The sequence below is a fragment of the Dermacentor variabilis genome, chromosome 5 (assembly GCF_050947875.1).
Source record: "Dermacentor variabilis isolate Ectoservices chromosome 5, ASM5094787v1, whole genome shotgun sequence".
Lineage (NCBI taxonomy): Eukaryota > Metazoa > Arthropoda > Arachnida > Ixodida > Ixodidae > Dermacentor > Dermacentor variabilis.
The window spans coordinates 75458080-75475080 of NC_134572.1; the positions used below are offsets into that span (position 1 = coordinate 75458080).

The window sequence follows — 17001 nt, forward strand, 5'->3', positions numbered from 1 at the left end:
CAGAGTGTAAGTAGATCTTTATGCGTCCCGTAGCCCCTTTTTAAATCTGTGTCTGCTAGCATAAAAACCATTTCACAATACATAACTAACTTGCACAAATACAGAATTTGACTCTATTAAACTACAAGCTCTGCCAAAATTGTTTCTGCAGTATATATACTGCTCATTTATTACCAATTTAGGCAAAGTGAATTTTCATTGCAGTCTATTTTGTTACAATTCTACCGCATATGCATTTCATGCAAGCTGTTGCAATACTTGACACAAGCAAGCCTCATGTGGTAGAGGACACTCTTCCACATCGCACATGCAGGTGCTGACTCTGGTGGCCAAAATGGAGCAGTTGCGAGGTGCAGAAGTCCACCCTGATGTACACGCCAGCATGGAGCACTGGCTAGAGGCCCTGCGAGGTGTACAGACTTGTAGGCGTGACGAGATGATACATCAGGCGCACCGACATCACCGCCAGCTGCTTAACCCGCCTGCCCGCCTCCAAGAAGATGCTGGTGAGTCTTCATCATGGTAGTTTACCTTGATGCCTGACAAGAAAAATTTGGGGGGCATGTGATTTATGAAAAAAGCCAAATGATGACACAGATAGCTTATCATTCCAATAGCAAATACAGTTAAACCTCGATATAACAAACTTCAATATAGTGAAATTCTCGATATAACGAAGTATTTAACTTTTCATAACATCATGTTCATAGAACACCGTGTATTTACAATCTTAATATAACGAAGTGTGTTTGTGTGCTATTTCAGTATAATGAAATTATACTGCCGCCGCAAAGGAATGCCGAGACAATAAATGGAAACTTCCGCGTATGGTGAAGTGATTGAGTTACAACGCACCTCTCAAATCACGCGCAGCACCATAAGAGAGACCCCGAAGTGGAGCTACATCATGTTCCATATAAAGTCCAAGTGTAATAAGATACTGTCGTGCCTCGCGCACTGTGCACTTAAGGTGCGAGTGAAAGTTTGCGAAGGTGAGAGAAGAAAAATGAGCCACCTCCCCGCACGAGCAAAGGGAACGAAGGGGGTGGAGCTTGCTCGTTCGTGAAGGGGCCGGGGGTAAGTTGGCGCGTGTCTCAGCTGTGGCTGTGCATAACTGTAAGCATTGCTGAGCGCGTACGCAGCCATGCACCCTGCTTTAAAGGTAATCACCGCATATGCCAAGAGTGGGCGTCCCGAGGCAGTGTGGCACCATGTAGGCTATTTTACCGCATGTTTAGTACTGGAGCCTGCATAATTTCGAGTTTCAGTGGCCTGTTAGAGCGAGAGGCGGACGAAGCATTTGCTCCCCGCTGCCGGCACTTTTTCCAATAGCGTCGTCCCAGTGCGGGTTACGTTATCAGGCGCGGAAGCGGAGTGCACATGAAAGCTTGGCTGGCATCACCTAATTCGTAGCGCCGAGAAGATATTGTCGACGTATGTGGCATTAAAACCGTATCATTCATCGCTGACTCCAAAATTTATCAAAATAGAATTTTTCTCATGGAAATTAGCTTTCTTCGATTGCCTGACAATCTGGAAAATTCTGCGGCCCCTTTCCGTGTAAGAAAAATTGATCAGCGACTGCACTTATTTGCACAAAAGATCGAATTTCAATAGAACGAAATTTCGATTTAACGAAGCAAATTGCAGATTTTACCAGCTTCGTTATATCGAGGTTTAACTGTATACAGACGCTTGAGGTGGGTTTCCACCACCGTCGTGCTTTCACAGTGTCAGTGGTGCATACGTGGCACGGGCATGGCGGGCTAGAATTGTCTCCGGAGATTTGACAGACCTACTGTGTGCAAGAAGGCAAATGGACAAGACGATACTGTGTGAGTGGTTTTACTGGAACAAAAGGAAGCCGTTACTGCACGAGGATTAGCACATTACACCAGGCACACCTCTTATAACCCCCATGGAACATGCAGTAGATTTCTGTTCCTTCAACGCCGGTTAATTTGACTTTCGTTTAGTTCGTCCCGGCCGGCGCCCATGCATTTCTATGGGTCCATACTTTCGTTATTTCATAAAATTGGCCTTCGCCAGTTCGTTCAAACAGCCGGCGCACACTTGCCTGACACCTGTGGTGGCCCTAATATGTAGCAAACCCTTTAGTGGCAGCATCCGTCGAGGAGGAGCTCGGGGGACAATGAATGCGTTGAACACACATCACCTTCTGTCGGAAACTATTTTCTACCTGTCCTAGAAATATTTTCAAGCTGTAACTGCAACTAACAATGTCTGAGTATAGCACTCACCCAATCCTAACATGTGCCTTTCCTTTTTTTTTTTTTCGGAAAGTTGGGCCAAGAATTACTGGTGTGGTACGATCGAATACAAAGACAAAACAGCCTTCTTGGTGTTCACTTGCTTTTCTGCTTAATACAAATATATTACAGTGAAGCCGACTTTAAAAGCCATGCGGAAAAGCTGACTTTGCAATACTGACCACCATTGTACAACACATTATATACCCTTGCCCATTTTTCTTGCTATAAAATCGGGCGCAGATCAGATTTCTACTTTGTTTCAGAGCTTTATGCCTTTTCTACATTAGTTTTCTACTTTGGATGCATTTCTACTTCCATTTGGTTCAGGAATGGCTGAGAGTTGAAATGTTCGACCAGCACATTGGGAGTCTGGAGATCTAATCCTTACTGGGCACGGTGGCTTTCTTTATTTTTTCATTACTTCTGTACATTCTCACAAAGCACTTTAGAATTCCTGCAAAGATCATTGGCAGACATCAAAACGACTAGGTATGTTTGCCTTAACAGCTGTCACAGCAATAATCCTATAGTAGTTGGAAGACAGCATTTTGTGCATGCCCAATTTTGTCTCAAGTTGCACTGTTCAATGCTAAGGTTCACTAAATCTTTATTGATTTTGTTGCTTAGTCTCACTTGTCAGTCTCTAAATTTTCTTTGACTGGACGCAGATGTGCTTGCCCTGGCGCACAGCATCCGACAGCTGAGCCAGGCATCACGCCGTGCCCGCACAGCCCTGTGGTGCGCCCTTATCACTACGCTGCTCGTTCCCCCAAATTCAACGCCACTGCCTGCGACCATTCCTTCCTCTTCCACCTAGTCGGCTTTCCTACTTCGTCTTTCCTCCTTCCATCACGTGGAAAAGGCCGCTGTGGGTGCTGTCGCAGTTGTGTCAGGTGTTGTTCGTCAAGGTGTAGGCGGTTTTCTTGTGCTATCCCGGAGTGGGAAATGGGGGGAGGAGTGCACACCACGGTTAGAGTGAATGGAAGAAAGATTTGAACAAACCTGGCAGGCTTGTTTGCAAGGTAACCAAAGGTTGGATGCAAGCGAGCCCGAAGGCAAATGTTGGCATGATCAGGAGAAGCATACACTTAAGGCAAAATGGAGCGCTTGTTTCTGTAAATTACTGCGCACTCGTGCATGTCCACAAGCCAAAACGAAGTCTTCCTAAAGGCATGTAATGGTCACCACAGACCTTAGCATGCATAATACAAAAAGAAAAAAAAAAGCTATTTGGTACACTCTAAACACGCCAGCAGTATATTGCTGCAGAGATCGTTAAGGTAATTTTGTTTGATGATTCTGTACTTCTTTGAAATTTCCGCTGCTCTTTGCTATATGTGCCTCATTTTTTGGGCACTTGTTACTGTTTGAACATTGGCAAAATTTAACAGCGAAGCTAAGCACGTTGCCAGGAAAGCAATAGGCACTAAAGCACTAAAGGGTGTGAGCAGACGGTTGACTGTGTTGCGAGACTTCTTGCACTCGCCCATTGGTCTCTGCCAACACTGAGGACTGCTGTTGCTACTATTGGCTGTACCAGTCAAAAGTTGACATGCATTTCTTCTGGACTGGTAAAGGCAATACTGGCCAGAACTGCTGCTCTTTAAGTGAATGTAGAGAGGTGCTGGCTACTTTAAAAACACATGATGCCAGTCAGCGAGCTCAGTAGTGCAGTTAGTGCGATGTGGTGCAGCATATTTCGCTGATGAAATGAATTCTTCCATTGACTCATGCAGCTGCTGCTTTCCCCCATCAAGTTATCTGCTCAGTGCCTACAATATGCCTGTCGTTGATTTCCAGCACTAATATAATAATATTGCTAATAATAATATTGCCAAAGGTAAAAAAGTTAAAAAGGAAGTTTGGTTTCCTTTCAATATAACTCCTTTTCTTCACTTTTGCCACCATCATAATTACTCGACTTGTGTTTGTTGGTCGAGGAGTGCTTGGACAGCTGTGGTCAGCATTGGCTAACACTTTGTCACTCTTTCAAAGCACTTTGTGTTACCATTTCTTTTTATGTCCGTACAAAGTTCACTGTCAAATTGTCCTAAATTTATGGCTGCTAGCAACCAAAGGCATATTTGAGCCAGCTTCCAATCCTAGCAAAAAAAAAAAAGGAAGAACCTTTCTCTCTTTGGTGGGCAAAAGCATTTGCAGTTTCCATTGGTGTACAGTACACCTGGGCATCTTGTAGGCACTTGAGCAGGAAGCATTTGTTCGAGTGTGCCTCTCTATGTGAGCACGTTTGTATGTGTGCTTGTGGGACTGCTGCGTGGTTGTGTGCAGGCACATGAGTGCTCTGCTGGAGGCCCAATGTTTGAAGTTTGCCTTTTGTTGTTACTTTTTTTTGACACAAGTGAAGGCAGGCTGTTGAGTCTGCCGAAAAGCTTACGAAGACAGAACACTCTGTGTGGCCCTTGTTTGTGACAGCAACCACATTATTGGTTGAGCTACCTTGTTTTCGACTGCATTGGGAAGCCCAACTGCTGGGTTAGTGTTAACAACTGTGAATGGCAGGCTACCGTTTGCTATTTAAGATATTGTTTTTCTTTTTCTTTGTTTGTTTGTTTGTTTGTGTGGTGCAGTGGAACACTGCTTGCTTGGCTTGGTTGAGGGTGTGTTTTGGGAACCATACAGATTTCTTGTCTTTTTTCCTTTTTTACTTTCATGACGAAGAAACTGGAAAATGAAATTTAAACGCAGTGCTTTTAGCTTCTGCACGCCGCATGGACGGTGGAAGTGAATTTTGCTGTGGAATCTTCACTCTGTGGGCTTGGGAGTGAGTTGATTGCCAAAAGAATGATGCCACGACCAGTGCGTCGCGTGGGTTCTCTGTGAGGCCTCCATTTTTCACTTGTTGATGGGACTCAGGTTGTGAACGTAGCAGCCCTGCCGGTCGCTCCTTTGACCTGCACACAATGGCAACACTGTTTTAATCTCAGCTTGGAAGCGGCACGCAATGCATAGCTTTTCAGTGTAGCATACTAGCTGTGGCAGATGCTCGATATAAGTTGCAATCTTTTAGCCTCGTTTGAGCAGCAGAAGTTTTCTAATGTCAGAGCACTAATTCTCTTCAGTTGCTGATAAGGCTTTTTTGACTCGGTTTTGCAAACCTTTCCAGTTATTCGCAATTTCTGCCTTATTATCCATGGTCTTTAATCTGTACAGTGGTCTTTAATCTGCAGATATGGGCTGGACCATCAGTTTTGTGAGCATGGTTCCATCAGCTATGGGAATGTGTTCAAGGAGAATTTTCCACTGATGCAGCACGAAATAAAAGTAAAGTGCTATTAACATTCCAGTTTGATTTGTAGCATAAATTTTTTGTGGGTAACTGCCAGCATGTGTGTAGTTGAAATCCTCAAAGAAAATAATTAGCTGAGATTGTTTATGTTTAGCAGTAGTCTTGCAATAGTCTACACTGAAGATGTAACTTGGCATTCCAGCTGCAAGCAGCTGCTGCATTTAAGCTGACCCAAAACAGTAGCCAGCTGAACGATACTCATGTTGACAAATTTTGGATAGACCGGCATGGTGTTGTAGCTTTTCTTGTTCTATGTCAAGCCTACGTGTGCTAGCATATTGATAGTCCTCACTAGATACATTCTAGTCAACTTCATGAGGAGCTTCCCTCTTTTAATATGCCAACTGTACACATTGCCTTGCCGCTCCTTTTGTCACCTTGTGTCTGTTAGGCCGTAGGTCATCAGGCCTAGTGGCTTTGCCTGTTAAAGTTTTTTTGGTGTTTGTCTAATGATATCCTGAGGCTGTTTAGCTTCTTGTTGTTTGTTTTCCTTCCTGTTGGTTGTATACTTCGCGTCCTACAACTCGGGTCTAGGTTTTTTAGTATTTCTCTTCCTGTTATTGCAGTGCAAGTCTTGTGTCCACACCATGCATATTCCGAACATTTTCCTCTGCATATTTCCACAGGGATATGTAGAGTCCCTGATATATATTTTCTTTTTGTCCCTGGTTCAGGGCTGTTCAAAGAGGCACGGCCACCGACCAGCCAATGAAGTGGCACTTAGCCACTAAAAACTTCGGCGCTTGAATTTAGAATGAGAAGTATGAGACGAAAGCATCTATACTAGATGCTGATACTCGGTCTGCTGCTTAATGTAATGTGGCAGATTTGTTTTTGGTTATTTGTTTGTCTGTATGTTTGCCATTTTGTTTGTTTGTCTGCTTGTTTTTCGGTTTTGGGTTTGACTAGTCTAATTTGTTGAGCACTTCTTTTTTGAATTCATCACATGCAACACAAAGCAATTTCGGTGATATTTTTCCTGTTTTGTAATACTTAACTGTTTATCTACAGAAATCAGCACCCTTGAGCTTGGTTGAGACACGGAGACTTCCTTTGACATTTGGTACTGAGTAACGAAAACAGAAAATGCTGTCAACAGCATATTAGCTTTGGGTGTGCCTTTTAGCTTTTAATTCCTTATAGCTTGCGCCACAAGCAACAGGGCTTGACCTTCGACAAGCCTCGTCATGTGCTTCAAGGCGTGGTTGAAATGGTTTCTAGTCTATAGAGCCGAAGATATTTTGCACGAAAGCTTAGATTTTCTTATCTGTGTCCCAGCGCCACACTGTGGCCCAACCTCAACAAACGCAGAGCACAGAACCTTGGCTGTACGTATAAGTGAGGTTTTCATAGTGCAGAAATCAGTCTGCCTAGTATGCTAGTCAGAACGAGTCGGAGCACCACAGGAATGAGTGAGGTTGTTCATTCTGCAAGGTCACACAGATGCAAGAAGCACACCTAGCTGTTGTGATGAATGTATTTGGGTGTGCATGTTTTCCACAAGCATGTTGCCGGGATTGTTCCTATTCGCTTTTATCTCTTTTCACTCTAGATGCGTGCAATAAGCTGTGTATAAGTGTCGTCCGTGCAAGCTCGGTTGGTGTTAAGTGCAGATTGTTGTTGTCTTGTACCGCTGTTCAAAGGTTCTGGTACGCATTTGCTAGATAGTGTGCATGTCAAATGGCATTTAGTGCAAACCGCGTGGGGATCACTTTGTCCATGATAAACCATTTGCCGAAATAATATTGCTTCACTGTTTTGTAACTGTGGTAGACAATGATGGGTATAATGCATGTTTCACTTCACGAGACAAATTGATATTGGAATGGAAGGCTGGTTCATTTTCCTTGCACTATGGTTACATGCTGGTGATCCTTGCATTTCCACTTTAATTTCTGAAATGTATTGCCTGGTTTTGCAGACATGACTATCAAGTAAAGAGTGCAAAAACAAGAAAGTAATGAAGCGCCATGGTCTTAATATATAAAGTTCATACTATCAGTACCATAAATTTGGAGCAAGCTTACACAACAGGCACCAAAATGAGCACACGTCTCTCCAGTTCTACCAAAATATAAAAATTGTATTCTATGCACCGTGGAACACCACTAGGGCATCAAAAGAACATAGGCAGCGCCCATCAGGAGACTTTGTTGAAGCACGGGCAGCAATTGTGGGGGGGAAAAAGGACCATTTCTTAAAACATACATTCTTATGCGGTACTTTGCAGTGCAACGGCATTGCAAGATTTCACAATACAGTTCAGAATCAGAACTCTCCAGTCTTAACTCTGACGTTGCTGTTTTTTCTGGTGTTAATAACCTGCTTTTAGTCCCTGGTATGACAGTTCACTGTCAGTTCACTTGCCTGTATCTTATTTGCTTTTTTTTCCCTCAAATGTCGCTAGTGAGAAAACAGCCATAATATTTTTTTCTCTCTCCTCTTCTTCCTTTTTTTTTCATTATCTTGCACTATACTGGTCACTACTGATGCTCATAGGACGACCACATGATCACTACCGCAACTCCTGTTTCATCGTTCATTCAAGTCTTCTTGCAGATAAGGATGGCACGCCTCTGCTCGGCATCTGTAATGCTCATCTTGTCCGTAGTATCGAGTCCTTCTGCAGGAAAGATGTGAGCTTAGCTAGGTGCGCTAGCATGATCTCTTAGGTGTTGTGTTGCTGAACCTCGTGGGTCTTTTCGTCGATGGTTATCAGCTAGTTTTCATTGGCTGCAGTCTGACATTTGCATGGCTAGACTTGTGCACTTGTTATGACAAATGGTTGAGTCTCCAGAGCAACTATAGAAGAGGAAAAAGATAGACATGCAAAGTCATGCCTACAGTCACGTAGCCAAATGTCTAGCGGGCAAGGGGGAAACGCTTTGTAATGCATGTTTATCCTGCCATCAAAACGACTCAGCGGCAGACCACTTTCCTAGATGTAAACCAAGTATTTTCGGTGTTTTGACTCTACGTACTGCTACTGGCCCGTTTAATAAGATAACAATGATGACACTAATAACAACAAGATATATATTATATATACAATATATATATACACGCATATATATATATTGCCGTATACACATTCAAGCGTACTATTACTTGATAGTGGAATTCAGTCAGTGAAAGTGCCTCAATAATTTTATAGCTTTTACAAGGAGAGCTCGACAGCACTGCAAAGTGACAGCAGAGCTGGTCTGGGTGTCTCTGCCAACCCCTTGCATGGTCGCTAGATATCTCCGCTAGAGCTGCTTCATTGTTGTCGTTGTTGTCTGAAGGCCTCCACACTGGCGGGTTGTAGTTTGGACAAACTGCTGATGTCTGGTGCTGTTTTTTCTCAAACTCTTATCTGTATCCTGTTGGCTACTGCACTGAATAAGGTTTCCTTGCTGCTTTTGCAAGCTGTGTCAGGTAGTGGCAAGTCGGTCCCAAAGCGGTGTCAAAGGTTCTCAGTGGAGCTCTGTGGGTTTCTTCAGAGCTTACACTCTTCTGCTTTGCATACACAGATAAATTCTTCCAGTGGTGTAACTGAACATTATATTTAGCCTTTCGTGCACAGACTTTTGTGCACTGGCCTTTATCACTTAATGGATTTGGAAGCAAGTTTGGCCTTACATAGTCTTATGATCCAGGATCTTCTTTTTTAATTTGGGGAAATTCAAATGCAAGAACCTGGAAAGCTATTAAGTTATGTAGATTAGCAGTGCTTCACAGAGGTAGATGCTGGACATATTGGATATGGTTCACAATGTCTACATGGTAGAGCAGATGAAGTATGCTTTGCCATTCCATGTCCTCTGTGTAATGAGCTGTCACTATCACCTCACGCTGAGGACTTTGACTGAGCCATTTCATTTATTCTTAGTGCTGGAGCTTCATTGTAAAGCATGGACACTTTGACACACTGAACTAACCGAGACGTTTTGGATGGTACTATACTTAAAACAAGCTTAAGGGAAGTGTATTTCAGTTGTTGGTGCCTCCTACATGTCTACACAATTGTTTGCCATATCACTAAGCAAATGCTGTATATCATAACTGCCAAAGTCAAGTACCAGCAGTTTTGGCCACCAGACTGCAAAGCAGTAGCATGCAGTGCAAGTTTGTATCTGCAAGTAACCCACCTGAACAGATGACGGCACAAAATGGTTAGCAAAGTGTCATTCCTGTTTAACTATCTTGTCTGCAGAAAAGACTACATTTAGCTCTGCTGCCTGTGGCATGCATCCATCGAAGAATGCAGCAGGTATAATGCTCTGCTTTTCTTTCTTCAGTTTGCCATCATGATTTTATATGGCGGTCATGGAGCAAAAACTTGATGGACTGTATGTAAATGTTGACGCATTTAGGAGTTGTGGGATGTTTAATGTTGCTTATAGTGCAAAAATTATTAAAATAGACTCCGGTTCAGTTGCATAGAAAATAACTGCTATCATTGTGGCCAGCAACTACTTTTGTTATGCTTGCAGGTTTGTGTAAGATATTTTCTGTTCTTCCATGTACTGAATATTTCCGAAACAATTCTTGGCCAGGCACCGCAGTTCTTTATTCAATGCTGCTGTGGCAATGATACTCAGGGAGAACGTCTTCCGATTGGCTTTACGACAAAGTCCACAGCAGGCAGCTGTCTAAAAGGCACCTGAATTCAAAGAGAAGCCTGTATTTCCTCTATCAAGCTTTGGTAAAGCACAACACCTGTTTAACATGCGCATGTGCAAGCACGACTGCACGCAGCAAAATTGTTGATTAGTTATGCAGTTACTTCCCGAGGTGGAGCAAACACTGCAAACCATTTGAAAGCTTTATTACAGTGCAGTAGCCAACAACCAGCCCATGACTACAAGTCTATTTTCTCTGTGTGCACTCAGAACTAGTGCACTGTCTTCTTCAAACAGCTGCTGTTTGGGCAGCATGCCGCTCTGAGCGAGGTTGCACTTTTTGGACACACACAGTTCCCTTGGCCGTGCATGGCAGGCTGTCTCTTGCAGTGCCCTTAGAAGCTTCACATCAAGAGACTCGGTGGTTAGCAATGTTTAATAAGGCATGTTAAATGTGACTCTGTACTTGGTATTTCGCAATTGTTTTGTAATGGCAGTATTCGGTGGGTGCTGACGGCAAGGTGCGGCTTTGTAGTTCCAGCTTTGAAGTGTGCCCTGCACCTCCACCAAATTACAAGGGTACTTATTTACACGGTGCTGCATGGCCACACAAAAACAAATCAAGCGCACGAACGTGACCTGATGTCTCACGGCGCAGAGCTGCTGACTTTGTCTTCTTCAGTGTCCACCAAATATTGTCCTTCTTCTTCACTACAGTTTTAAAATCTGATGAATTTTTTTGTGCTCAAGAATTTCATGCATGATTGCGGTGTATTCTGCCCACGAGCTGCAACGCTTGCCTGGTTCATTCTGCAGATGCATTCAAGTGCTTTATAAACAGACAAAGATTCAGGTAGTGGAAGCAGCTGCATCAACATGACCACTTCTTGAGGGTTGCACCGTTGAGGCAACATTGAAGATGGTCTGTGCACTGCTGTCTATTATCTGCTGAGACTATTAAATGTTTAGCAGGTAAATCAAGCAAACATTGTGGCTTGTGCTGCTAGACAAAATGTACTATGTGACAATTGTTTCAGATTTGAATGTAGATGTGGTGCCAGCTCACCAGCTCAAATATTTTTTTTTCCTCTGATGAAAATTAACTTTTTGCTGTGTACTCTTCCTCATTGACATGTAGCATACATTTCCAAGCTTCTTGAAACTTTTATTTGCTTTGAAGTATGTAGTTTCAACCTTTGACAATTGCATAGCGCTGTTTGGTGTTTTTTTTTTTTTTTTTTAGAAAAGATTTGGTCTCTTGTCAGGTGATATGTCACTGTGGTTGTGAGTTACTGAAGACTTTACAATAGGTCTCTGGCAGTATTTGCAGAGTGCACTAGCATACGGAGCTGGCAGAACTAATTTTAGTTTGATGTCTTTGTGCGTCAGCTGTGAAGCAATTAACAATATGTGCTATCATCAAAGCTGGTTGCTATGTTAGTACAGTGGGCAGCCTCAGTCATGAGGCCACAGACATGTACAAATGACAGTACTTCTCGTAACTGTCATGCCATACTGATCCTCTTTTATGCTGAAAGCAAAAATGCAGCTTCTATTTGGGTTCGTGTATTATGTTGCTTGAATATATGTGCCGGCATTATGCCTCTCCTCTGTGGAAAAGAGGCTACTTGTCAGCGTTGGCATTTTCGGATGTTTTTTGTTGGAACACATACAACTGCATGAAAATGTGTATATCGGTGAACTGCAAAATGAAATGTACGAACTCCACCACCAGTTGAATTCTGTCATGCCTGATAAGTGAACAGTGAAACTTGCACTCGCATGCAAATTTCTTGTGCAATGCCAAGACATGGTGAAGTCCAAACAAAATAAGGTTCCGACCACGCATATGCCAGTGGCCAGACATATCAGAGCGGGGTGCTCATGCATGTGCTATCGATATTGTGATACTTACATCTCGCTGTGGTGCCAGTATGTGTTTCCGTGTTTATGTGTGAACGAAGTGTGCTTGTCTCATGTGCCCCTACACTGGTAGTGCAACGCATAAGCTACGTTGTGCACAAACGCATCACGCGTTGCATGAGGAGCGCAGCAGTGCATATAAGAAGTCATACAATGATTGCTACAAAGACACAGGTATCTTGGAAGCACAGAAGAGGTTGTGTAAGTGAATGCTCTCCAAAATTAGCAGCATTGTCAGTTGTTTCTAGAGATCAAGAACTTGGAGGTCCTGTAAAATCAAATGTGAAACTTGTAATATACTGCCATCTATACTCTCATCTTTTCACCCATGGTTCAGCCTTTAGCGAAACGGCAAGAATAGAGAATGTGGTTGATCTCATGTGTACAACTTTCATCAAATGTATGCAGGCCAGTTGGCATGTGATAAGAACTGTTGCTGAGCCCTGTGCCATGCCTCGAGCTCCAAAAGTGAATGGTGAAGATGGGGAGAATTGTCCTTTCACCAGAGGGTTGGAGCACAGGCATGTGGCAGGAGGCCTAGTAAATTTTGAAAAAGTGACCTGTGTACATTTGCAAAAGGTGTTGGTATTTATGAATACTTTGTTTAGCACAAAACAATGTATTCATGGATTCACACCAACTAGCCCGCCATCGCATTGTGTTGGTATCTAGCCCAGCTAGATACCAACACCTTTGTTGGTTTCTGATGTTGGGCGAGTTGTTGGTATCAGCACCACTCAAATTTGTGAACAAGTGCTTGTTCCACTTTCAAATTTCTGCCTCAGGCAGGTGAGTCTTGCCTAGGTTACCTAAATTCTGTGGCCCACACATACATTGTAAACATTACGCAGCGTATCCAATTTAAAAAAACAAAATCCTGCTGTGTAGAGCAGACGGCTGGGGGTTCCACTCCACGGGGCTGTAATTTTTATTCCAACCGAGACGACGTAGACACTGCTGTGCTGCTCAACTGTTTCGTGAGTTGCAACACAGTAGCAGACGGCAGCGTGCATTTTATAGGAAGGTCTACACCTTCCCGCCAAGTACTGGTGTCTGGGTTACAAACATGCAATACAATCAGCACCGCCTTCGTGCGCCACCCTTGCTATACATGCACGTCACTCCTCCTCTGTGAACCATACTTGCATCAATCGACGTTGTCTGTTTGCTCTCTCATCGCCGTTGTTTCTGCAGTGTTTCCTCTTGGCTGTGCACATACTCTGGGCCCAACATCAGGGGTGGGATCTTGTTTGTGTTTGCTCGGTGTGGCATACCGTGTTTGTTGTTGATGTACATGGCGAGAGAGGCCGTGCTCTTGACATTGCTTTCTTTTATTTCCTTCCCTTTTACCGGCCAGAATCACATGTCTGTAGTTGCTCAACGTTACATCACTCTCAGTGTGACATCTTGGCAGTGGTGGCTTAGCTAGTCGTTTTTTTGAAGTGCGTTTTTCTATTTACAATAAAGCACTGTTTCAGACTGTACAAAATGTGCCTGTCTAACTGTGCATGCTTGAAATGCAGCAACCTGCTGTCATATTGTAAATGTGAGCTCCCCTGCAGTGCTCTTACATTGACTGTCTCTTGTATTAGAGTGATTGTGTCAGAGTGCCTCTAAATTTTAACACAAAGCCAGTTTAAAAGCAAAGTGGTGTTTTTTTTTTTTTTTTTCAGAATGTTGTTTCCGTTTACTTGTTGGAAAGAGGTTGATTCCTAACGGAAAAAAATAAGTTCCCATCTTCTCTTCACCAGTGAGATGTGACGGATATTTTCGAGTATTCTTGCATATATGGGCTGTTCTTGTGCAGCACCATTTTCACCTTGGCAGCGTACTTTAGCTTTATTCAGAATTCAAATTAACGCTTCAACAAGCAACCAACTACAGGTTTTCCCGCTCAATTTAATCCAAGTGCCAGTCAATTTAATCCGAGCGCCAGTGAATTGAATCCAATTGCCAGTGAATTTAATTCTAGTGCCAGTAATTTTAATCCGATCGCCACTCAATTTAATCCAAGCACCAGTCAATTTAATCCAAACGCCAGCCGAAATAATCCAAATGCCAGTGAATTTAATCCACGCATAATGGAATTCAAGAACCTTTGAATTTCGAGACTTCTGAAAATTTGCGAGCATATTAGGAGTTAACACATTGAAAATGAATGAGCGAGGTGAGAGACCAGTCATTTTCCTGCCACGTGACTAACGGCAACTATTGGAGGTTGTTTTTATTTTCTGTACTTCATTATAAGAGCGACACAGCAGATGACAACTCTCGAAATTAATTTAGAGGGAACATCAGCATTAACACGTTAATTGAGGTACTTATACACATGCGATGTGGTCATGGCTATCAAATGGAACAATAAAGAGCAATTCAATTATAATCACTAGGCCATTGCCGAGAGGCTTCGGTCGCTAGCGAATACGATTCACTATTCTACTGTGATATCCGCATCCTCCAATCAAACACCTTGTCATCGATACTACTAAAACACTCATGGATAACATTTCATTGCATAATACACCTAACTTATATGGTCGAGTGAGCATAAGTGAAATACAACGCGCAGTTCAGGGTTCTCAGTGTCTTGCATAACATAACATCATATATATCAAATGAAATGCAATAAAATGAGTGACTCACTATGCCTACTATAAGCTCGTATGCTTAAGTCCCTAGTGACATTATTCACCTATTTTACTGTCACTGAGGCAGCTCTCACTCGTGAGTGCTGTCAGCAGTATCAAACAAGCTGTAGCAAGATGAGCAATTCTGTGTTACCACTGCTAACTGATACCGCCGAGTTTTTAGTGATCACTAGTGATGCGCTCACTTCGATGTTCTCCAACTTGCATTATACAGGAATATTGGCAAGAAGAGAGCATCCATTACGATGGACCTGATTGATGTCCACAAACAATGACTGAGAGAGATGATGATTGTACGACTGTACAATGTAAATGATTTAAGTATGCGCCGTACTTTAATCAATCACGGCTATAACAATTCCTTGAAACAGTTCTCTTTTAAAGCCAGTTAGATATTATCACATTATTTATTGAAGCACCTCAAAAACTATAACCTGCATTTGCCTAAGTATAACCTAAGTTTGCCTACTTTGCCTGTCCCTGTAAACTAGGTAAGTGCAAAGCAATTAAACAGGAATGCTGTAATTCATGAGCATGGATGAACAGTTGTGCCAATCCATGCAAGAATGGGAGAAATTAATGCAATTAAAACATCAGGAGAGGTAAAAGCAAATGTGCTTTTATCTGTGTTCGTCTTCTATAGCACTATTCCTGTCATAAAATGAATTACTAACTAGGCTATGCTTTAACGTTAATTCCATATATCCATCTCCACTGCAGTATACATATTGGAATAGTAGTGCGTACAGCCTTTTATTTGAACTGAGAAACCTGGTGAAAACAGTGCAGCCCATGAGGATGATCATGCACGCATGCGTAAGAAAAAAGATGCGGCTGATGACACTGTACGGAAAAGGAAGTGCATAATAAATGCTTTATCTCTATTTTTTGGTACATACAGGGTTTCTTTTTTAAACTGTACAGATTATTTTATAAAAAAGTAATGAGGGCAGCAAATGTGGCATTTCTTGCAGACGAGTTCCTAGGCGAGGCAGACATATTTTGCTGTTGATAATGTGAGCTTCAGAAGACTAACAAAGAATTAATTAATTATTGCTGACTAAATGGCAAAGTTGGAGTCAGTGACATTTTTATGCTCACCTAATTGCACCTAATTCAAGATATTTATCATCAAATTCCAAAGCTTAATCGAGGCAATATCGAGACTGAGAAAGGCCCGCTGCGCGTCAGACTGCAACGGCCAGTAAAGACATGTAATATGTCGTAATACCCTCTTATGTAATGCCCCGTGTGGGTTCTTTAAGGAAATAAATAAAGGAAGAAGTGTGGGGTGAAGTTCGAATGATAGCATGGCGCGGAAAGTCCTGACCCGACACGCTGACACGCATGCTTGTCAGTCAAAGCGCGACATATGGCTGCCACGACTGGCCGAGACCACACGTTCGGTTTCAAACTTCCTCGCGCTTGTTGTCACGGGCGTTTTGGTCTGATATGATAGCGGGCCGCCCTTCCTGTGCTCCCGCGGAGCTCGGTTTCGATATTGCCTGGATTTGGCGTAGAAATATCTCGAATTAGTAGGCGACTTTCAAGATCAAAAAAAAGAAAAAGAGGCTGCGTTATGAATGCAACTGCCATCAAGTTCGCCATTTAAGCTACAGCTCTCCCAAGACACTAATTAGTTTATATTTTTGTGAATTGTTGTCTTACGCTCGCGCTATTATGCGCACCTCCGCACTCACGGCACGGTGCGACACGTTTCAGGCACGATCTTAGTATGCTGCTATTCCTTCGAACGCTTCTATCGCACGTAGGCACTTGTCCAGACATTCCTAGTTTAGCTTTGCATTGCGTTTTTTTGGGGCAGATCGCTACAACCCGGGCAGCCCGCAAAAGTAGGCGGGACGCCCCTGGGACGACCTGTGCCCCCACAAAAATTCCGACCGTATTGCGAGTACGGTTGAGCCGGGCGTCAATCCGGCTCGTTATTTTCCTTACTCATTAGTTTAAGGCACGAAGAGCAAATGGTCGAGCGTATGCAACTCACTAGTGAAAGCCCTGCTAAATGCACAAGTTGCGCTTTGTATCTTCTAAACGTTTACTTCTATAAATCAAATATATGTTCATTTATTTTAAGCTTTTCTGTTTTATAATCTTTGTGGCCCTATACCTTTTAATAAACATCTTATTTATAACTTATTTTAACAAGATAAATGAGAATGTCTGTATTAAAAACGTCTTACAATTCGATCGCAGTCGCCTCATTTGTCTTAAGATGTTGCTTGGCT

General features: G+C 42.8%; 1 protein-coding gene and 1 non-coding gene across 2 annotated transcripts in view; one reads left to right on the top strand and one right to left on the bottom strand.

Moving 5' to 3' along the window:
* Nucleotides 1-11421, top strand: part of LOC142582816 (uncharacterized) — a 45549-nt gene extending 34128 nt beyond the window's left edge. Inside the window, exons 11-12 of the mRNA XM_075692874.1 lie at nucleotides 314-506; nucleotides 2942-11421. Of these exons, the coding sequence (XP_075548989.1) occupies nucleotides 314-506; nucleotides 2942-3090 (342 nt within the window). The 3' untranslated portion in view covers nucleotides 3091-11421. The remainder of the gene's footprint in view (nucleotides 1-313; nucleotides 507-2941) is intronic.
* Nucleotides 11422-16573: 5152 nt separating this feature from the next.
* LOC142583815 (U12 minor spliceosomal RNA) lies at nucleotides 16574-16728 on the bottom strand. Its single transcript, XR_012828660.1, has one exon. It is a non-coding gene; the product is annotated as a U12 minor spliceosomal RNA (small nuclear RNA).
* Between the last annotated feature and the right edge of the window lie 273 nt (nucleotides 16729-17001).